The 24,259-nt window shown below is 37.0% G+C and overlaps 1 protein-coding gene across 3 annotated transcripts in view; it reads right to left on the bottom strand.

The window, feature by feature from the left end:
- Window positions 1-3,434: 3,434 nt before the first annotated feature.
- PIBF1 (progesterone immunomodulatory binding factor 1) overlaps window positions 3,435-24,259 on the bottom strand; it is a 198,721-nt gene continuing 177,896 nt past the window's right edge. For 2 of the 3 annotated variants that reach the window (XM_081214626.1, XM_081214627.1), the window contains exons 17-18: window positions 15,269-15,442; window positions 3,435-3,694 (exon numbers count right to left, since the gene is read on the bottom strand). In XM_081214626.1, coding sequence (XP_081070752.1) covers window positions 3,644-3,694; window positions 15,269-15,442 — 225 coding nt within the window. In that variant the 3' untranslated portion in view covers window positions 3,435-3,643. Of the gene's footprint in view, window positions 3,695-15,268; window positions 15,443-24,259 lie in introns of those variants that run through there. The other variant, XM_081214628.1, reaches the window with a different exon arrangement.

The raw sequence follows: 24,259 nt of genomic DNA, 5'->3' as shown, positions 1-24,259 counted from the left end.
TTTACAGTACTAATTACTTTTTTAAAGGAGTAATATTTAAGACAAACTCTTTTGTTTTGTCTATCATTAGTCTCTCAGGATCGTAAAATAAAAGGGAAACTGGCTCATTAACAACTTCAACCTCCCCTAAAGGTGGGAATCTGGCCTAAAACTTCCTGGTGATTATCCAACCACTGCCTGTACAACATAGTGGCTCTGGGTCACTGTGTGATAGGGTGAGAGAAAGGTGGAAAGGGGAGTTGTTTAATGAGTATAGAGCTCCAGATTTGAAAGATGAAAAAGTTTGAGAGACCTGTTGTACAACAATGTGAATAAACTCAACATATTGAAAGCTACACTTAAAAATGGATAGATGGTAAAGTCTATGTTACGTGTTTTTTACCACAATTAAAAAAAAAAGTAAGCAGAGGGACTTTGCTGGTAGCACAGTGGTTAAGATTCTGTGCTCCTAATGCAGGGGGCCCGGGTTCGATCCCTGGTCAGGAACTAGGTCCCACACGCATGCTGCAAATAAGGAGCCCGCCTGCCACAACTAAGACCCGACGTGACTAAATAAAAATAAATAAGTATTAAAAAAAAAAAAAAAGAGGGCTTCCTTGGTGACACAGTGGTTAAGAATCCACCTGCCAATGCAGGGGACACGGGTTCGAGCCCTGGTTCGGGAAAATCCCACAGGCAGCGGAGCAACTAAGCCCGTGAGACACAACTACTGAGCCTGTGCTTTAGAGCCCGAGAGCCACAAATACTGAAGCCTGTGCGCCTAGAGCCCATGCTCCGCAGCAAGAGAAGGCACTGCAATGAGCAGCCCGCGCACCGCAATGAAGAGTAGACCCCGCTCGCCACAACTAGAGAAAGCCCATGCACAGCAACAAAGACCCAATGCAGCCATAAATAAATAAATAAATAAATTAATTAACAAATAAATTTATTTAAAAAATTAGAAAGAGAAAATGAAGGTCTGGAAATTTAAAGAAAAGGCAAGGGTTGTAGTGGTATTAAGAAATGAGCTAGACACTATGGAGAACAGTAAGCAGGTTCCTTAAAAAAGTAAAAATAGAATTACCATAAGACCCAGCAATCCCACTACTGGGCATATACCCAGAGAAAACCATAATTCAAAAAGACACATGCACCCCAATGTTCATTGCAGCACTATTTACAATAGCCAGCTCATGGAAGCAACCTAAATGCCCATTGATAGACGAATGGATAAAGAAGATGTGGTATATATATACAATGGAATATTACTCAGCCATAAAGCGGAATGAAATTGGGTCATTTGTAGAGGCGTGGATGGATCTAGAGACTGTCATACAGAGTGAAGTAAGTCAGAAAGAGCAAAACAAATATCGTATATTAACGCATATATGTGGAACCTAGAAAAATGGTATAGATGAACCACTTTGCAGGGCAGAAATAGAGACATAGATGTAGAGAACAAGCGTATGGACACCATGGGGGGAAAGCGGCGGCGGGGGGTGGTGCTGTGATGAATTGGGAGATTGGGATTGACATGTATAAACTGATGTGTATAAAATGGATGACTAATAAGAACCTGCTGTATAAAAAAATAAAATAAAATTCAAAAATTCAAAAAAAAACCCAAAACAAAAATAAGCTAGAATAGATTCTGTGATACTAAAAAGAAAAAGAAAAACACTCTGATTTTTAATATATTAAAAAAAAAGTTACATCACTGTATCTCATCTGTGCCCAAATTCATCAAATAAACATTTACAGCTTAAATTCAAGGCACAGTGCTAAATACTGAGGACCAAAAAAAGCTTAAGAAATAGTTCTTGCCTTCAAGGAAATGGACAAGTAAGCAATTATTATAAAATATGGTAAGCAGAATTAGAGATGTAGAGTACAGAGTACATAAATTACTATGGTAGAACAGATAGAACTTTCTGGAAGGAGTGGCATCTGAATTAGAAAATTCACAAATGTCATCTAAAAAGATTTCATACCACAGTCTAATCCTGAGCTTTACTAATGGTAGGATATGATAGAAAGAACTATGTTTTTTTAAAGGAGTAATTCATATCTAGAAATGAAAGGAAAGGAAGAGGGAAAAAAATAGGGATTTGGAGGGAAGAAGACTTCCTCAATTTCCACATCACTGCATTTTCTATTTTTAAAATCAGCTCCAAATTTTCCTGCTTCTGTGCCTTTGTCCACACCATAACTTTAACTTGGATAATCAATCAGTATTCCTTTATATTAAAATACGTACATATAACAAACAGGGTTGACTGAACTAAACTATAAAATGCTTTTCGATTAATAAGTAGAGGTGAAAATAAAACAGACATTCTCTTCTAGCATTTTGGAAGGAAACAAATTACGCTACAAATTTAGTTTTAATGAATTATAAGGGCATCTGGATTTAGGATGCGTGCCTGAGAAAGGCCGTTTTTACAAATCTTTGTTGCAGAAAGTCGTATTTTAGATGTATCCAAACGAAATAAAAGGGAAGGATGAGATTAGGGTTTTTAGGCCAACCGTAGATTTACAAGTGCATATTACTATCAGAGGCTTTTTCTGTTCTCTCACACTCAACTAATAGCCTATGATACTGTAAACTTTCAAAGAACACAGTGATTAGATAGATTCCTTTTTCATATATACCAGGATAATCAGTGATTTGCGCATCAGTGGTGCTTCACTAGGAGGTGGGCGTGATGTGCGACCCTGAGGGACAGAGAGGGTTCTGACTGTCACAACTCGGGCTGGGGGTACGGGTGCTACTGTCATCTAGTGGTAGAGGCCAGAGATGCTGACAAACATCCCACAAGGCAAAGAACTGCCCCACTCCTGTCCTGAATAAAGAATTGTCCAGCCTCTATGTCAACAGTGGTTGAGCAAATCTGACACATGAAAATATACTTCTTTCTTTTTCTTTTCTTTCTCTTCCACCCCTCTTCTTTCTTTTAAATTGTAACTCTTGAATGACAAATGGAGCATATTTTATAACAAGAAAAAGAGAAAATGCTACTGATTTTTTCTTACAGACTAGATATTTGGTCCATACTGCATCTGTTTTGACCAAAGTAACAAGACACTTTCCACCAAAATTTTACTTGACCAATGGAATAACGGACTTTGTACCAGATTGTATTGGTTAATAATAATATGAAATATAAGAAAAAACAGAGCCCAAAGAAAGAATCAGCAATTTATATCCACTTACATGATATCTGACCACCATTATTGGGCATATAAAATGCCTTCTAGTAGACTTCACAGGTGATTATTAATTTAAAAATTGTAAGGTGTTTTGGTATTTGTGTTATGACATTTAAATTCAAAATTTATATAGTTAGAAAAATACTCACCAATATAACAACTAATCAAAATATTTATAAGCCGCATGTTTAAAATGCCTTAAAGAATTATGAAAGCTCCAATATTTAAATCATAATAGAGTATAAAATATTTATTTTGTAACAAAATAGATAAAGCCAAATATTTGCACTTTATGTAGTTTGATTATTATGATAATTTGTTAATTTAACATTCAGTTAAAATAAACTTTAAATTAGCTATTTAAAAAATGTCAAGTACATGATTAAGATAAACTTTGTTCATCAGAAAAAGACCTTCAGGAGTAAATAATGATAGAGTAAATCTGTCCAAAACACTAGGTCTTCATTTTTTGTGTCTTAGACCCCTCAGGCGCTTCTTTTTTGGTCTGTAAAAAAAAGGAAAAAAAAAAAAAAAAAACGAAAAGAAGAAGAAAAGAAAATTAAGTAAAATGCTTATAAGGAGGAGAAGAGAAACGATTCAAAGAACTAAGTACCTATATACATTGGGATTCTTATGTAAAATTATAGTAAATAATTGCTTTTTGTAATTCAGAAAGAGACTTAAGGGCAAAGATTTTGTCTTTTGTCAGAAATAATCTCCCACCTGGTATGTCTATTAAAGAAAATACACAGCTGTGTTTTCTGGCTTAAATCCTATATTTAATATATCCTACAGAGGTGAATATTTTATGAATTGATTCTATTTTCAAATAAAATTATTTAAAAAATCAAGGGCACAGCTTCTTTTTAGTTGTCTTATCTATCTACATACAGATACTCATTCACTCAATAGATATTTAGTAAAGAATTTCTAGATCCAAATCATTGTGCTTTGGGTATTCTGAATTGCTAAGTATTTACCAGAGTACTTCTTGGGTTTAGTGCTCAATCATTAAATGTAAAAGAGCCTGGCTATACAGAATAGTAACAAAAGAGCAGGGAAGGTGGACTGTGATAAAGCACACAGAACTCCCTATATAAGATACTGATGCCAATCGAAACATCTTATTTTATATAATATAATAAATCAAACATGCAATTACTCCTTTCCCACTTATATCTCCTTAAAACTATGAAGAATCACATTCAATATATATACATTGGCATACAGATAAGTATGATAAGTTACAATTTTATCTTTTTCATATGCCATAGCTGATGCACAAAATGTTAGAAGTGACATCAATGGTCAGCTCCTCTTGCTCTTAGCCATGCCCTTGGGCAGCTTCAATCACCACCAAATACACCAGCAGACCCTCCACCTCCTTCCTCCAGCCCCGTCTGTATAACCATAGCTCCAACTTGAGCTACAAATACTTTTACATGATGCCTAAAGGCAACTAAAATTCAGTATATCAAAATGAACTCCCCCAATCGCCATATTCTCTGTCTTGGTGAATGGTACCATATTTTGTTCAGTCATCTAAACCAGAAATGTTTGATTCCTCTTCATCTTAGATTTCTCCTTTTTTTCCCACTTGCTATGTTCATTCTAAACAGTCCCTAACGTTTGTAGAAATACCTTTTAAACTCCTCATTCTGCTTCTATCTTGACCCCAAAAGGCTTACCTTGGGCCCTCATCATTTCTGGCTTCACTCCTGCAAGAATTTCCTAATTCTGATTTGGCTTTCTCTTCTATTATGTTCATCACCCACAATTCCTCCAAGCTTATCTTTCTAAAATGCAAATCTGCATTAAAACACTTTAGTAGTTTTTCTTTAATAGAAAGTCCATAGTTCTTAGTATTAAAGGTGAAAGAAGCTTCCAGGGTAAAATAAGGAAATCATAGGGAAAAGCCAGGTGCCAACTTCCAAGAGAATTCAAAGGTGACAGGGCCTAACCAAATCCAAAAGAAACCAAAGTACAAACCAGAATGCTAGCTGATCTGCCAGAGGAGGAGTAAGTTCCATTTTGAGAAACTGTGATCTTCACTAGGTCATAATGTAAACTGGTTTTCTTAACTGTGGCTCATGGACAAAAAAATATGAAAGCAACTTCTACAGATCAAGCAAAAGGCATAGAATTTGTGTATCAGCATTTTCTCAATCAATGATACTAAAAGTTCTTTTACTACTATGTATGTATAGAAGGTGAATAAAACTTTTGATATTAAAAGGGAATCTTAAAAGGGACTCATAAAGGACAGTACAAGCATTTTAATGGTAGACTGTCCTTCCTGACTACTTCAATCTGTGTCTGGTCCATTGCAGACCATCCGCCCTCCATCCCCTCCTCCCAGTAACTTCTTTCTTCAGATGTGTTAATGAAGTAGCTTTGCCACAGTCGAGTGTACCTCCGCCCTGTGGATTAACTGCTTTCCCACTTCATAAATTGACTTTTCAGTTTTTTGGTCATAGCCATTTAAAATTAGTTTCACAGCTTGTCCCATAGGTCTAATGTATATTCCTTATTCCTAGGTTATTTGGGGGGAACTTCACTATCATTGTCATGTTCCAGCTACATTTAATTTAGAAGATAGGGCCCTGTAGGATCTGGTCCAGGCCTACTTCTCTAACCCTATCTCTTGACACTCTACTACAAGAACTAAATTACTTGTAGTTGAGATTAGCTTTATAGTAATTTACTGAACACCTACTATGTATCAGGTCTTTGTGTTAGGTTGTATGGCTATAAAAATGAGTAAGATCCTATGACAGAGCCTGGTGGTTGCCTAGATTACATCTATTTTTCCCCTTTCAATAACAGAACTCTGATGTCATTATGAGAGTAGTGGGCTCATCCAGTGAAAAACTACATTTATCAGCCTCCCTTGCTGCTAGGTGTGGACGAGTGACTAAATTCTGACCAATGGAATATAAATAGAAGATGTTGGGTAGAACTTACAGAAAAATGCCTTTAGAAAAGGAGATGGTATTTCCCCCCATTTCCTCTTGCTTCCTGCTTGGAATGCAGATGTGATGGCTTAGGTTACAGCAGCTATATTGTGATTCTGAGGACAGAGGCCACACACCAAGGATGGTTTGAAGAGAAAGGCAGAAGAAACCTAGGTCCTTGATGACTTCAAAGGGCCACATACTAGCCCTGAAAAGCTTATCTTCAGGCTTTTATCTGAGAGCCAGAACAATCTGCTTAAGTCACCGAACTAGCAGTGGAACATAATTCCTAGACACTGACTCTAATCCTTAAGTAAGTTATAGCATTTGTTTCATGCTGTATTTTCTGCACACAGGAAAAGTGTCTGGCATGCAGTAGGTGCTCAATGACATGCTTCCTTTGTTGTTGATTTTTTTTTTTTTTTTTTTTTTTTGTAGCTGGAGCACAGTACAGAATAATGGGTTAAAGTACAGGCTCTGGAATGAGACAGGCTTCAGCCATTTATTTGTAAACTCAGGCAAGTTGATGACCACTCAGTTACTTCACACATAGTATGAGGAGAATAAAAAATAATGGTGCTGGATATTCTGGGTACCCTCAGACCTGCTGTGCCTCAGGATGCTGTCAGTGGTGGCTTATGGTTTCTGATTAGGTTCAGTCAATGGGCTGCAAAGTGGGCTTGTGGGTCACAGGAGAAAGAAGTTGGGATATCTATTCTTCAGCTCCTTCTTTGCCTGGCCATAGTTCGGTAGTAGTAAATTCTTCTATGGAAGACCAAAGTTTCCTACGAAGGTTCTAATTCCTCTCCTTGCCCCTTGAGACCTAGGAGTGGTTATAACTTTGCATATTTACTAAGCCTAAAATGTTCATTATCACCTGTTGGTTTCTACCTCCTTGTTTCTCCTATAGAGGTGTTTCTCACTCCCTCCAATTTATCTCTCCATCTGCCTCGTCTTTCTCCTCCACCACCACCTTTGCTACCTTCTCAATTTCTGTCTGAATTGATATCAGAGTCTGTTGGCTCTTTCTTTCCATTCCTCTAGTTTATCTTTCACTGTTGCTGTCCAGGTCTGAAAATACAAATGTGACCCTCACAGTATTTTGTACTTGCTTCCTATTTGGTATTTATCACACATGTTATATGATACACGGTTTCCATGATCAGACTCTAAGGCACTCTAGGGCAGGGGCCCTGGGCATGGAATAAGGCTTGAATAAATGAATAGCTTCAAAAGAATGTGCCATAGACTCAAAAGACAATTCCATAAGAGGTACTGCAAAATGCTTTGAGATATAGCATGGAAGAACCTTGAGGATGTTATGCTAAGTGAAATAAACCAGTCACAAAAAGACAAATATGGTATGATGCCACCTATGAGGTATACAAAACAGTCAATTTCATAGAAATTCAAAGTAGAGTGGTGGGTTGCCAGGGGCTACAGAGGTGGGGGGGGGCGGGGGAAGAAGGGAGGCATTGCTCGATGGATATAGAGTTCCAGTTTGCAAGATGAAAAAGTTCTGAAGACCTGTCTCACAACAATATGAATATACTTAATACTACTAAACTGTACACTTAAAAATGGGTAAAATGGTAAATTGTATATGTTTTTTATCACAATAAAAAACAAACAAACAAAAAAACCCAAGAGCTTTTTAAAAAAATGTTTTGAAAAAAAGCAGCAATACTGAAAAAGTGTATTGTTTCCAATGTGAGCTACCTGGACTTCGCTGTTAAAGAAAGTTACATATTTTATTAGATATTTTACATTCTAAAATAGAAAAAAACAAAGAGAGTAGTAGGACCTCATTTCCTACATATTTAATAACAAAGCAAGTTTCCATTGGAATCTGTTTTTACCTGGGTATACCGCCATTTAACATTTCCTTAGTTTTAAGATAATGATGAGATCTAGCAAAATTCAGCTGCTCAAAAACCTTGAGCATTTGGTTTTACTTCTTTCAGGTCTTTATTTAAGTGTCGTCTTCTCAGGGAGGCCATCCCTCTGTATTCTTCACCCTCCGACTGCCCTGTTTTATTTTTTCCCCATAGCATTTGTCATTTTTTCACTTTCTCTACAATTTATATTTTGGTTTGTTTGTTGCTTTACAGTCTAATCTCCAAAAAAGAATGTAAGCTTCATGGAGGCAGGAAGTTTTATACCCTTACTGCCTCTAACAGTGCTTGGCACAAAGGAGGTGCTCAATAAACATTTCTTTTTCTTTTCTTTCTTTTTTTTTTTTTTTTGGTGGCCATGCCATGCGGCTTGCAGGATCTTAGTTCCCCAACCAGGGATTGAACCTAGCACACCACAGTGAAATTGCCGAGTCCTAACCACTGGACTGCCAAGGAACTCCCAATAAACTTTTTCAATGAATGAATGAATGTTGTTTGGGTTTACTATTACAGACGCCTCTCAGTTCAATTTAAATCTGGACATAAAGCCTCATGAGAGTCTATATTCAAGAGTTGCCCCTATGTAATGTGAAAGAAAATGCCACTACAGTAATGTAATAATATGGTTCCAACTAATCAGGAAACACTGCCCTTTATAAGCATAGTGGGCAGTATTTATGATTCTAAGTAACACTGCAATTATTGAGTGGAAATGAAAATAAGCAATAAGATATGAAAATAGCATATTCTGTTGTATGAACTCAAGATATGTTCAATCTTTCTATTGGTAAAGTTCTGTTCTTAGTCACATTATGGTCTGAAACTCAGGTTACCTGCAATTACATTAGGATAGATAGGTCAACTTCTCATCTACATCAGTATCTATGTCTAAACACTACCAAAATTCAAACAAATTCCATGGAGATAATAATGATTCTGGAAAGTTGATTTCTGATTCTCGTGAGACATACATTCTTCATTTCTAGATATTTTGTCAGTAAGGTACTATCCATTAGTGACGGCCCGAAGTTCCAGCCACTGGAAGTTCCTAAGCCTTTACCAACTCCTGATTAGTACTGAGCAACTAGCATTAAGATAGATCACAGTTTGGCAAACTATGATCCATGGTCTCTTTTTGTATGGATTGCCTGCTAAGAACGGATCTAACATTTTTAAAGAAAGGTAAAACCAAACAGAATATGCAATAGAGATGGTATGTGCCTCATAAAGCCTAGAATATTTACTGTCTTGCCCTTTAAGGAAAAATTTGCCATCTCCTGATAGATGACTGTTAAATAAAGTGGGCACAAAAATTCAGATACACAGTTAACTGCTTTTTATTTTGGTAATTCCACTTCTTTACCTATTTAAACAGTAGTGTTTCTTTTATGTTACTATCTTAAAGTTATTTACCCTTTCTACCCATAAGATGGTGCTTTGGGTGACAAATTTTGTTGTGCCTATTCAGTTTTTTTTTTTTTTTTTTTTTTTTTGCGGTACGCGGGCCTCTCACTGTTGTGGCCTCTCCCGTTGCGGAGCACAGGCTCCGGACGCGCAGGCTCAGCGGCCATGGCTCACGGGCCCAGCCGCTCCGTGGCATGTGGGATGTTCCCGGACCGGGGTACGAACCCGTGTCCCCTGCATCGGCAGGCAGACTCTCAACCACTGCGCCACCAGGGAAGCTCCCCAGTTTTTTTTCGGCCACGCTGTATGGCATGTGGGATCTTAGCTCCCTGACCAGGGGTTGAACCCGTGCCCACTGTATTGGGAGCATAGAGTCTTAACCACTGGACCACCAAGGAATTCCCATGTCTATGCAGTTATTAACAGAGTTAATATTTTAACTGAGGAGGGCCCTATTTTCTGACTATTTCACACTTCTGTTTTTTTTTGAATTTAAGACTTTCATAGGTTCCATGGTATGAAACCCTTTTCATAATATATTTTTCATACACACACACACACACACACACACATATATATGACGTGATATTAGACATACAAATTACTTAAAAGTGAGCGTTTATACTGGGAACATTGCATTAATTTTTATGTGCTGGTTTAGATTAGTTATATTTGTAATTTTATAAAGAAACAGCACAAATTAGTGGTGTTAACAGGCCCTGAAGTAAATTGTATTCCAGATGTAGGAAAGAGCTCAGAGGGCTGTGATAAAAACAAATGACAGGATTAACTGTAAACCAACCAGAAGTAATTTACTGTTCCAATGTGATTTGGGAGATAAATAACTGATAAGATGGGTAATTTTGTGTCATCCATAAGCAGGCAACTAAAACTTAATATGTAACTTGGGGATTATAACATATTGAGAAAGAATGCTGACTGATAAATGCAGACATAATAAGCCTGGTGGATTATTCCCGGAATCTAGAAAAAGAGCTAGAAATTAAGAATCTATTAGTGTTCAACCAGTGCCACTTTTCTAAAGAAAAGAAATATTATGCCTAGTAGATATAATTACTTGTTTTCAAAAAAACCCGATAAAAGCTAGGAATTGAGGAAATAAATATTTATGATTCCTCAGAGGCAGGGCCCAACTAAAATGTGTCTAAGAGAGCTGACCCAGCTTTCCTACCAACAAAGTGACAAAAAGAGAAACTGCCCCAGATCATTCAGCCCTCATGGCTCTACTTCCATGCTCACTAAAAAAATTCCTTATTTCTAATTTAGCTTAGAGCTATATTACACCGGGAAGAGGCTGCAATTAGTATTCCTGAGACTCGAAATTGAAAATTATTTTTAAAAATGTAAATGTACATAGCTAGCTATCTTGAGGTCTGAGCATGTTCTGGTGAGATAAATCTAGATTCAACATGAAAAAGTGAGACCAGGGACTTCTCTGGTGGTCCAGTGGTTAAGAATCTGCCTTCCAATGTAGGGAATGTGGGTTTGATCCCTGGTCGGGGAACTAAGATCCCACATGCCGTGGGGCAACTAAGTCTGCGTGCTCTGGAGCCCGCACACCACAACTAGAGAGAAGCCCGGGCGCTGCAAAGAAGAGCCCGTGTGTCGCAACTAAGACCTGATGCAGCCAAATAAATAAATAAATATTTTTAAAAAAAAGAAGAAGAAAAGAGAAAGTGAGACCAGAGCTTCAAAACAAATGTGACAAAGCGTTAGAGGTATGAAGAGCAATTGGTTCCCTCAGCTCCTAGACATGGCTGGAGCCCCTTCAATCTACCAGCAAAGTTCATTTACCCCAGTGTGCCATACAAATGCTATACTTTTCTATGTGTGTTATAATGTGAAAAATGTGGGGTGGCACAGAGTTAGGACATGTTCTGCGGTAATACTATCCCAGGGCGGCACCCTGTGTCTTAAGACATCCAATGAATTGTATTCATTATATTAAGTATATTACAAATAACTGCTAAATTCCATTCTAATGAAGTTATAAACTTTTCTTTATGAATAAAGAGAAACACTGCTCTTTATAACCTATCAACTTAAATTAAAAAAATTTTTTTGGTAAAATACACATAACATAAAATTTACCATCTTAACCATTTTTAAGTGTACAGTTCAGTGGCATGGGGTATGTTCACAGTTCATTGCTGTGCTACCATCAACACCATCCATCCTCAGAAGTCTTTTCATCTTGTCTAACTGAAACTCTGCACACATTAGACAATAACTCCCCATGAACCCCTGGTCCCTGGTAACCACCATTCTAATTCCCGCCTCTTTGAATTTGACTACTCTAGGTATATCCTATCCACTGTATTTTCCTTTTTTCCAAAGGAAAAGTGTTAAGTGGTGAAATGACTGAAGTCAGGCATAAGAATGTAGTAAGAGAGGAATCAAGTCTAGATTATTAAACATCCTAGTTTTGAATAATGAAAAGGAACACAAATTAGAAAATGTTTTGTGAGTATTAAACTCTCTGCCCTTGGAATTTCTCACTCTTTAACCCTTATTGTCCTTGTCAAAACCTAGACATTCTTCAAGGTTAACCTCAAATACTTTCTTTTCCTGGAGTCCATCAACATCACATTATCTCTTCTTTCTTTGAATTTCCATAGCAGTTTATATTTCCTTTAAAGTAGTTTGTATTTCCTTCCAAGACCATGGTCTTGGAAGTTGCTGCTTTCACTCTCCCTGGAGTTTATTTAGTTTAACACTAAAGTTCCCCACACAGTTTAGAGTTTTAACGGCTAAGAAGATAACTAAATTGGGGAGGCAAATAACTGTTGTTGTTGTTGTTTTTTAATGCTATGTTACCAGATGTTTATTGAGTACCTGCTTTGATCATGTGCTATGTAAGGCAATGGGAACACAGCTTCTATCCTCAAAGCACTTACATTCTGTGGTTCAATTTAGTCTTTGTTGGTGCATCAAATGCCTAAAAAAACAATTCTCCCACATCTGTGATTTCAACAGTCAGAACTTTCCTATAAAGTACACCTTTTGGCGTTGTCTTCTTATGTAAATATCACATGAGCACTGCAAAACGTTCATATGATTATACAGATATGAAAAGAAAAATGTCTCAAGCTTTTATTCCTCCCATTCCTCCTCTGTAACACAGCTCTATGCTCACCCCACTGCCCATTTAACAGGGGCTTTGTATGTCTTCCTCATATTTTCAGTGCACATATAAACACGCATCCATCCATCCATCTGTCTATCATTGAATTTAATATCAGGGAAAAATACCAACAGCAAATAATATCAGCCAAAGGATCTGGAAGTAAATTAGAAATGTTTCCCTTTTAGCTATAAAACCATAAGATTATGTAATGATTAGATCTTATTTTCAAATATTTGCACCATAAATTCCTTATTGACAAGATGAGAGAAAAACGTAAGAAAAGCACTATTATGGAAAATTGAAAATACTGAAAATAATAACCGTAAAAATTATGATGCCTTAAGAGAATCATGGATGTTAGTATAAAAGAAGTCCAGCCCTCATTTCATGTAATCTCCTTCCTAATTTTATAGATAAGAGCCAGTTCAGGGCATTTAAATGACTCGCCCTAGGTGACCTAGTCTGTTCCCATTCCTAATTCTGCAGTATTAGCACATAGTCTTGATTTGACTGGTTTACAGCATGATATCTGAGTTTTCATTAGGATGTAGCTGAGATCATACCTTTTTTGAAAAATTTTCTCTTGTATACAAAAGTTTATTATAGAAAAAAAGAAAATACAGGTAAGCATAAAGAAGGAAATAAAAACTACCCAATTAATACTTCATATTTCAAATCTTCCTCATTTTCTTTTCATTGCAGAACCTTATCTCGAGATACTGGAGAAATCTGTTACTTATGTACTGGTGACAGGATTTCAGAATATCAGGTTACCAAGCTAAAGTCAGAAATGTAGGAGGGTCAGGGTCAGAAGGAATAGTTCATTGCTTGGAACAGAGAAGGGTCAGAAAAGCAGATCAGGGAGTGTGATAGGCTTTAAGTATGTGGCTGTATCTTGCGGTTTTCAACCAATCCTACATTTTCCATTAGCATCTATGTATTCAGTCTGCTCTCTTCTTGTAGATTATAATATAATAATAGACACATCACACTGTCTGTCACAATCTTAGCCGACTTTCTGAGGGAAACTTGCCTAGCCATGGCCCTTCTGAATAAATAGCCCTAGGCAACTTTCCCTGGTACCCTGTGACCCCTGGTCACAGGTAAGGGCAGCCATTCAGTAGGCTGGCTAATAACCTTAACTAGTCTTGCCACAAGGGGTATCTGCCAAGAAGGAGAAGCTGGGCCAGTTAAACTTGCTTTTGGAAAACACAGGAAGAACTAGGTTATAAGAGAGGAGATTAGGGAAAGGATGCATAGAAGTGCATAGAAGTCTCAAGACAAGGAGCTGTGAGCAAGTTGATGAGGAAGTGGAAAACATGAGTAAGCAGACACCAGGAGAGAAACATAGGGAAGCTGAAGTACCACGAGAGGAAAAGATCTACGTACTAAGCTGTGGAAATCTATAGAGCTGCCTTGTACCCAGGCTGGTCAATCTCGATTTCCTGTGTTCTCCATCCTGTTGGCTCAGCCTTTATTGCTACAAGGATCCTTATGATAATTATCCCTTATTTCATTTAGATTGTAACTCTCATTTTTTTTTTTTAAAGGAGGTTGAACTATGTAATCACCAAGCAAGCTCTCACATTTCATTGATCTTGCGTAGCATGTTCTGAATGTATAATGAAATAGCTTAGCTCAGAAGTTCCCATACTTGACTGATTATTATAATTATCTAGGGAGTTAAAAAAATTAAGATTCTGGGGACTTACTGAATCAGAATATCATACAGAAAATCTTTCTGGTTTTGAGTCTCTATGTTCAGATGGTAGAAATGTTTCTTCTGAGAAATTAAGGTATGGAGGGGAAACCATGTTGAAGTAAAGTGAACTATTTAATAAGGTTACTCCTATTTCGATTCTGTTGCCTTTTGATTCTTATTACTTGTTAAAACATCATTTTCAATATTTCCTAATTTATTTTCTATTTTAATCCAAATTTTTCTAATTTCTTGTTCTTCAACTAATTTCCGGGCACGTACATTTTTACCTAATAATGCATTTCAGTTTTTCAGTTTATGTTGATACGATTGGTTTTATACTTTATAAGAAAACTCAAAGCAAACTATATTATTTTACAAATAAGAGGGGGCGGGTGATATTTTGCATCCCTTTTATTCTTATGTAAATTTTAAAATGACAAAAACAGGGAATTTTGGTTGGCATTTTCACTGCCCAGGGCCCAGGGTGCAATCCCTGGGCTGGGACTAAGACCCTGCAAGCCACAGGGCATGGCCAAAACAACAACAAACAAACAAACTTCTTTACGCTTATCTGTATTTTTCTTTTTTTTCTACAGTAAACTTCCTTTTATATACAAGAGAAAAATTTTCAAAAGAGGTATGACCTCAGCTACATCCTACTGAAAACTGAGAGATCATGCTGTAAACCAGTCAAATCAAGACTGTCTTTCTGATTCATTTATAAGTCGTCCCTGGAGACTGGAGGAGGACAGTAATAGAGTAATGCTAATTCCTAGGCAAGTCTGATATGTTAACTAGAAATATAAACCCTAACTATCAACTGTTAAGATAGGTAACATATACATTCAGAAAAAGGATAAATACAGACCTTTTAAAGTTAGTTTGAAACCACTATGAGAGGAAAGAAATTTAAGTAAAATATATTTAGTGACAATAAGAGACACTAACATTCTAAGTTAATTTTTATTGTACTTACAAAGAGTGTTGGTTTGGGTATAAGTATATTGTCTTCATGTTCTCTAGGCACATTCAAAGTCTTTGATTTCTGCTTTCTTGTCCCATTTTTGGATTCCATTTTAGTAAAAAGCAAGTTGTCCTCAGAACGCTTACTATGCATATTAATGATAATCTGTTTCATTGCTGCAAATTCCTGTTGTGTATGAAAATAGAAGATGGAAGTATGATTTTAACAAGCAGACTCATAATGTTGATGTTAAAATATTTATTTTTATTCTTGAAGTAGAAAAAACATTTGAAGCAATTACTACACTATATAAATGGGGAAAGTTGTGAAAAACAACATATTAATATTCAATAATTATGCACATGAATCTCATAGTCATTAATACCGTTAAATGATAAATATATCATTCCAAAGGGGAAAGGGGGTAGGGATAAATTAGGAGCATGGGTTTAACAGACATATACTATTATACATAAAAGAGATAAGTAACAAGGATTTACTGAACAGCATAAAGAAATATATTCATCTTGGAAAATAATCTGAAAAAACATGTATAAATGACTCACTTTGCTGTACACTTGAAACTAACATGGTATTGTCAACTATACTTCAATTAAAAAAAATATTATTCTGTAGCCTAGTGGTTCCCCAATTTTGCTGCACATTGTAATCACCTGTGGAGCTTCAGAAACAACTGATGTCTGTGTCCCACCCCCAGAGACTCTGAGATAATTGGGTTGGGGTGTGACCTCGGCTCTGAAATTTTTTAAAGATCCCCAGGTGATTCTAACATATTTGGGAACCACGGGCATAGCTACTTTCCCCCGTAGTTTCTCTACACATGCTTGATAGGTACATTATTTAGGCACTTAGCTTCTTCTCTTCTACCTCTTAAACTATTCCATTTCCTTTTGAAGTCTTACATGAAGATGCAAGGGAAAAAGAGTCCAAAAATTTTTTTCTTGCCTATTAATCAGCAGTTCAAACAGTAAGTTTAACATAGCTTCAGGATTTCTTTAACCATGTTATTCCCAGACTCACAGACATAGAAAACAAACTTAAGGTTACCAAAAGGGAAAGGAGGTGGGGAGGGATAAATTGGGAATTTGGGATGAACAGACACAGACTACTATATATAAAATAGATTAACAACAAGGACCGACTGTATACCACAGGGAACTGTCTTCAATATCTTGTAATAAACTGTAAGGGAAAAGAGTCTGAAAAAGGATATATATATATAAAACGGAATCACTTTGCTCTACACCTGAAACATTGAAAATCAACTATACTTCACTAAAAACAAAACATATTATTCCCTCTTCTTTTACAAATGAAAACCTGAGTTAGCTGTATCAGTCGTTGTTTGAACTAAGAATTCATTATGCTGAACTCCTTGAAGAACCCGGATCAAAATTTCCACTCCTTCCCTTTTCCGAGTCTTTTTTGTCTTTTATTTCCCCCCATAGTCAAACCTTTAGCACCAAACATTAACTAGTCGATATTTATGCTTAATTACTAAATTGATTCAATCAAACACAAGAATATGGAGAGAGGGCGGACTGAACTCTCCTTTACCTTATTGTCTGTACAACAGTGGTAGGCTGTGTTGGTGGTAATTTTTTCCTATTCTTTTATTGCATCTTCATGCCAAGACACAGAAGTTAGGGCGACAGAAAGATGTTCTGCTCTCTTCTACTAATCTGTTTATAGACATCGGCTCTGTGTCAGAGCAAGTTCCTACAGGCCTTTTTTTTTTTTCTGGCTGTCATTAGTTCTATTTAGAACCATCTAGCTTGAGTGGGTATTTTAAAACAGAGCTGTTGAGTTTAAGCCACAGAGTCTTAATAAACCTCAGGGCCAAGAGAGGAGCTGGAAGAAACGGTGCCAGAATCCACTTTCTCATTTCTGCATGAGAGACTGGCTTGGCCAATGCACATGAGGATGTGTCTACCTTCAGAAACTGCCAATCTGATACACTTTTATTTGACCCTTTTGAGGACTCATTGTTTTTGAGATTGTTACTCATTTACATGCTTCCCTTTAGTGAAGTATATACCACTGATTTAATGTTAAACATGTCTTGTGTTAGGGTAGACTTCAGCTCCTTCTCTACTTACCACACGATAAGTAGAGGGGAGAGGGGAGATGACGGTCTCTCAGCCTATCAAAAAAAAAAAACAACACTTTTTATCTGAAAGAACCTCTTTTTACTAGCCGTAACTTTTGTGCCTTGGCATGAAGAGAAAATAAAATAATAGGAAAAAATTTCCTCTAACACAACCTACCACTCTATTACAGATAAATAAGGTCAAGGGGATCATACCTCCTGGCAGAAGGGAAGGGAGGGAGAGCAAGGCTGAGGAAGGACAAAAGGAAGGAGTTGGTGGGGTACCAGGCAGAGGGCTTTGGCTCCTAAGTGCCCAAGAGGAGGCCATAGTTTTGTTGCTCTTTGGCTTTACCTGCTGCTCATATAGGAACAGTTACAGGAAACAGATCACCCCTGATGCTGGTCAGGAGACAGAAGGGAAATTCACAGGTTTTTGCTTTATTTAGACTAGGATCACCCCAACTTAGGGTGCTGTCACAGTACCACTTTTGTTCATCTGATAGTATTATACAGTGTTAGCACGGGTTTTTGAAATCTAAGTAAAGAACACTGAAAAAGCAACAGAATTCTGTAAAATTCCTATTAAGATAATACACAGCTACAGTGGACACCAAAATAACATGCAGAACAATTCTGCTCAGTTTGATTATGTTTGATCATATAGATGACCTCTTTTATATCAATTGTAAATTTGAAAAAAGAAAATTCCACTTTAACATCAAATAGTATCCACGATACCGCCACAGACTGAGCACACAGAAAGCCAAGCATAGGTAGTGGAGATATTTTAGTATGAGGTTAGAAGTCAAAGACACATCTATTCCTCACTCTGTTATTAACTGTGTAAACTTAAGCAATCTACTCTGATTGAATGAGCTTCAGTTTCCTAATTGATAAAATGTATGTCTGTGTTACCTTTTTGGATTTTTGCCAGTCTGGTAAGCATTTGGGTATGTTTATTTTGCATTTCTCCTACTGTAAGGGTGGGCAGCTTTTCAGTTGTTTAAGGGTATTTCCTTTTTTTGTTGATATCCTTGGCTCATTTTTCTGCTGGGTGATTGGTCATTTTCTTTTACATTTAGAGGCGCTCTTTACATGTTACAGACATTAGCTCTTGTCTGTAATATGAACGGCAGTTTTTCTTCCCTTTTAATCTTTTATTTGACTTTGTTTATGCTTTTTATTTTGTTTTGTTTTTTTCCTATGCAGAACTTTCTGGTTGTGATGTAGCTGAATATGGCAATCCTTAATTTTATGGTCTTTCCATGTTTTCTTCTTCCATTTTCCTCAAGTTACTTTATGGTTTCTTTTTCTTTTCTTTTTCAAACATTTAGATCTTTGATCTGTTTGAAGTTTATCCTGGCTTATGGTGAAAGGTGTGGATTCAGCATTTTTCCCCCCTTGGCTATTCTGTAATAACAACATCATGTACTAAAGAGACAACTTTTTCCTCTGATTTGAGATGTTATCTTTATCATATACTGAATTTCCATAAGTATATTATTTCTGGACTTTTAAATTCTATTCCAGTTGTCTATTCATGCATTTTTTTTGTGGTATGTGGGCCCCTCACTGACGTGGCCTCTCCCGTCGCGGAGCACAGGCTCCGGACGCGCAGGCTCTGCGGCCATGGCTCACAGGCCCAGCCGCTCCGTGGCATGTGGGATCCTCCCGGACGGGGGCACGAACCCGTGTCCCCTGCATCGGCAGGCGGACTCCCAATCACTGCACCACCAGGGAAGCCCCATGTCACACTGTTTTAACGTTTAATGATTGAGGGTTTTTTGGGGCTATGTTCTTAGGGATAGGGGTGGGTTTATGTTGAATTAAAAAAAACAACTTAGAACTGGCTTTTATGATACTGAATCTTCCTTACCATGAAAATATTTTAATATTTCTTTTACCTACATTTTTGGCATAAATTGTCCTTCCCTAGTTGATGTTACTATTACAATGAAATGTTTGTGATTCACAAAAATCCCAATTTGCAAATTGACAAACAAAAATAAACCAACATAACATACAAGAACTAGAAAAACTTGTCACTACAAAATGGGATCCTTTGTTAGGATTAAGTCTTCCTGAAATCTGGCTTGGTCCTTACCATGTTCTCTTGTCTACCTCCTGATTGCTGGCTCCACCTCCTATTAAGAGTCTGCTCTTATTGTTTGGACTTGACTTTCACATGTCATTTCTCTAGCTTTTGGTTCTGCTTTTCTCTGTTCTCTAACTGTCCTTCTGTGATTGGTCAGCAGGGTTATTTGTACTACTGTTTAATGATTTATAAATACTGTTCACTGCAGAGCAGAGAGTGTGATTAGGTCCACAGAAAAGGAACCTGTGATGTTCAAAGGAAAATGTTTCAGGTATCAAGTTCAACTGGATTCTTTTTCTTACATTGCATCTATCGCTCAAAAATCATGCCATTTACTTAGATTCCTACTTGGGCCTTGACTTTCTCATAGAGATTTTTCCCCCTTCTTCTTAAGAGGTCTTGCCTTTTTTTCCCTCATTGATGGAACTAGTATATGTCTTTTTCCATATTACCTAAGATTATCTGGCTTAATCATACTGCTTGCTGGTATCAGTTTTGTACTGACTTCTTTTAAGACTGCTGCACAGTTGTTATTCTGAAATTTCTTTTTATTGCACATCTTGGCATGTTCCATTATTTCTTGCATTGCTCTCTTTTTGTCGTTTGATGGGAAACAATCTAGCAATTTCATGAGAGAGGGTAAAGTACTGTGCTTCCCTTCAGAACTTCAATGGTGTTACATCTCTATCTTCTAAAGTCAAATTTCTAGGAACTATGAGGCCAAGCTGATCTTTATTTCTTTGCAGGTATTTTATTTCTCTCTGGAATTGTTGATCTTGTTTAGCTTTTCCCTGTTAATTTCTGTCTTCTTACCTTTTTCTAAGCTTTAGGAGAGTTCAGTGGCTTTTCCTGACATCCTTCTACTGGCATTTTTACTTACTTATAATAACTTCATGATTTTGACTTTAGCAATTTTTGAAAACACCAGAAACGTTTTCTGTATAATGCTTATTTTCTGTAAATACTACTTCCTCAAATCTTTCCGAAGAAACTAATTACAATACTTTGTAAGTTCTTTTCTGTTACAGAAATTTTTGTTTTCTCTGAAGAAGGGAGTCAGTTTCTCTGTTTATTGTGATTTTTCCCTTTTGTGCTATTAATTTTCTTCCAGTTTCTGACGGTCTTTCGTTGTGTGTTCCAATTTATGAATGAAGGAACAGACTAAATGTTTTCTTTCTGCTGCTATGGGCCATTCATCTGAATGAGACAGTTGAGTACAATCTCTGGATATGTGAATAAGAAAATCTGTCAAGGAGGCTCCACTCTAGGGTCCTCAGGTGGAAAGTAGGCTCTCTTGTCCAAAATGACAAAATGTGGAGTGTCCTAATATGTGGCCCCTTCGTTTTGGCAGTCCTAGTCTATTCCTGGCAAATGTTCCATTAATTTAGAAAGCCATTTGTCAAAATATTTTTTTAATTCCTGCTTTTTAAAATTATAGAAGCATTACTTGTTCATTATAAAATTCAAATACAGCAAAAGTGCCATGCCTCAAATTCTTTCCTTTTACCACTTGTTTGAGACCTTTAAACACTCTTCTATAGCAGTCTGATTTATAATAATATTCATTAATTCTGATATGCTTTTATAGTGATTTTCAAAAACCTAATAGTATATATCTTATAATTCTAGTATATCAAATACATAAGACAATTACAGTAACTTCAAGAATGAAGGAAACATTCATTAAAACAAACAAATGTAGAACCGCATCTGATTACACAATTGAAACTTAAAACAAAACAATAAAAACCACATTGCAGTACAGTACTCTTCAAAATGGAAGAGTTAAGGACATTCTTATGAAACTTCCAGATGATGATGGTGATGAAGATGATGACTGTTACTATACAATCTCTATAAAAGAGATAAATTGCTCTCTTGAATCCGAAAGCACATATCTTGGCCATTTAATATAAACTATTTGCATAGAGGGTGGCATATGAAAACAGCTCAACTGCAGAGCAGCTGCTTAAGAGTATTGCATAGTTGATGCCAATAAATTGCTGAAAGTTGTAAACTCTGCAAAGATGTTGGCAAGGGGACACATAGATGGCATTTCTTGATGAAAATAGCTCTGACAAGTATAATGCAAACTATGTGCTCCACTGGAGGTTAAACGTAAGTGCTTTTCTAGAGGAATAACAATGTATCTGGCAGTCAAGTCAGAATTCTGTGCATCTTTCCTACCTGAGCTAATGCAAGGTAGAAACCAACCTTGTTTTAAACCAAGTACATCCATATTTTGGAGGTTTAAACTTCATCTAAAAGAGTATTTAAACAACATTTTATTATGGAAATTTTCAAAGATCTAAAGAGAAGAGAGCATGGCATAGGGAGCCCCCAGTTTCTATTGTCCAACTTTAATCATTATCAACATTTTGTCAGTATCATTTTTTTTCAAACAGCTTTATTGAGATACAATTCACATACCATATTGTCATCCATTTAAAGTATACAATTTTAAAACTTTTTTAATCACCTCAAAAAGAAACACCAAGTCCTCTAGGAATCACTCCTCTATCCCATCTGGTCCTCAACTTCCCAACCCTAAGCAAGCACTCATCGACTTTCTGTTTCTGTAGATTTCTCTGTTCTAGACATTTCAAATGAATGGAATCATATAATATGTGGTCTTTTGTGACCAGCTTCTTTTACCTAGCATAGTGTTTTCAAGGTTCATCGATGCTGTAAATCTATCAGTACTTCATTTCTTTTTATGACTAAGTAATATTCCATTGTATGGCTATACCACATTTTGTTTATCCATTCATCAGCTGGTGAACATTTGGGTTGTTGTGAATAATGCTGCTAACATCTAACATTAATGCACAAGTTTTTGTGTAGACATGTTTTCATTTCTCTTGAGTATAAACCTAGTTGTGGAATCACTAGGCCATATGGTAACTCTATGCTTAATCATCTGAGGAACTGCCGTAATGTTCTGTCAACATTGTTTTATCTACTTCCTTTCTAGTTATTCTGAAATATTTTAGAGCAGATTTCAGACCTCAGATCATTTCACTTGTAAATGCTTCAGTAGAGATTTTTAACAGATAAAGATAAAAAAAAAACAACCCCACAATATCATTACCACATCTAACATTATAGTTTAAAAGAAAATGTAAATTTATTTCAAAGTCATCTATCAATACCCTAAGTGCTCAATGAGAATTTTAAATTATTAATATTATCAAAGCAAATTTTTAACATAGTTCAATGTATGATTTTTTTTTTTTTGCGGTACGCGGGCCTCTCACTGTTGTGGCCTCTCCCGTTGTGGAGCACAGGTTCCGGATGAGCAGGCTCAGCGACCATGGCTCACGGGCCTAGCCGCTCTGCGGCATGTGGGATCTTCCCGGACCTGGGCACGAACGCGTGTCCCCTGCATCGGCAGGCGGACTCTCAACCACTGCGCCACCAGGGAAGCCCCAATGTATGATTTTTGAAGAAGTAAAAATATACCTTGAATGTCAATGGCACTATACTCTAAACAATACACAAAACATTTGTATAGCAAATTAACATTCATGTAGTACTTACTATGTGCCAGGCTTTGCACTAAGTATTTTACATAAAAATTTAATCCTCTCCCAAATACCAAGAGGTAGATATGACTTCAATTTTCAATATAAGGAAACTGAGGTTTAGAAGATTTTTAAGAAATATAGCCAAGGACTTCCCTGGAGGCACAGTGGTTAAGAATCCGCCTGCCAATGCAGGGGACACGGGTTTGAGCCCTGGTCCAGGAAGATCCCACATGCCGTGGAGCAACTAAGTCCGTGTGCCACAACTACTGAGCCCGCGTGCCACAACTACTGAAGCCTGCACACCTAGAGCCTGTGCTCTGCAACAAGAGAACCCACCGCAGTGAGAAGCCCATGCACCGCAACGAAGAGCAGCCCCAGCTCGCCGCAACTAGAGAAAGCCCGGGTGCAGCAATGAAGACGCAATGCGGGCAAAAATTAAAAAAAAAAAAAAAAAGCCAGATTCATTAGCTATTAAGAAATGAAATCAGGGTTCAAATGGGTTCAAAGCTGTCATTATTTAGACGTTATATACACAGTAATGCGGATGCCTTCTGTCAAGGCCTTTGATAGCCACAATTTCAGGTTTGGAAGGGACCTTCAAGTTATTTAACCTCTATACAAAACAAAGCAGAACAACAACAATAACACCTGAACAAAGCAAACAAAACATGTCTCCTTATAATGTCTACCCTTAGGTTTTAATTTCAGCCTTTGGAGAGATGTATCGTAAGTCTATTTCTGCCTACTTTGAATTTCTTGTATCTCTCTAAGTCTTTTCTTCTCAAAACACCCCCAATCCATTAATCTCTCTTACTACCGAAAAGAATTCTTTTATCATCTTGATTGTTTTCCTCTGATTATCTCCTAGTATTCAAAGTTTGGGGCCTAGGACAGAATAAAGAAAGGAGTCTTGGCCAGAGCAGAGGGAAATAAGGCTTATCTACTCCTTATTCTAATGCATTTCAGATGACAAACATATTTGGAGTCATACCCTATCTACCACTGAAAGCTTAGCTGAGAGCTCAAGTGTTTGGTGAATGAGACGCAACTGTGCTGTCATAGCCTAGGGGACGTAACTAATCACCTACAACATTCTTTCCTAAATTTGAATATAATCTTAAGGTCATCCTCAACAGCGAGGCAGGTAGAGGAAGCTCGCATTAACACACTGAAGGAGGCCCCTCTGAACTGAAATCTACTGCGACTGTTGACTTAAAACAGAAGTGTGGGCACCTTGATTCTGTTCTGATTGGTTTGTGCAGACCCTTTCA

This window comes from Mesoplodon bidens (assembly GCF_964165515.1).
Source record: "Mesoplodon bidens genome assembly, chromosome: 17".
Taxonomy (NCBI): domain Eukaryota; kingdom Metazoa; phylum Chordata; class Mammalia; order Artiodactyla; family Ziphiidae; genus Mesoplodon; species Mesoplodon bidens.
Note: the sequence above shows the minus strand (reverse complement) of the source record. Positions and strands in the feature narration are given on the sequence as shown.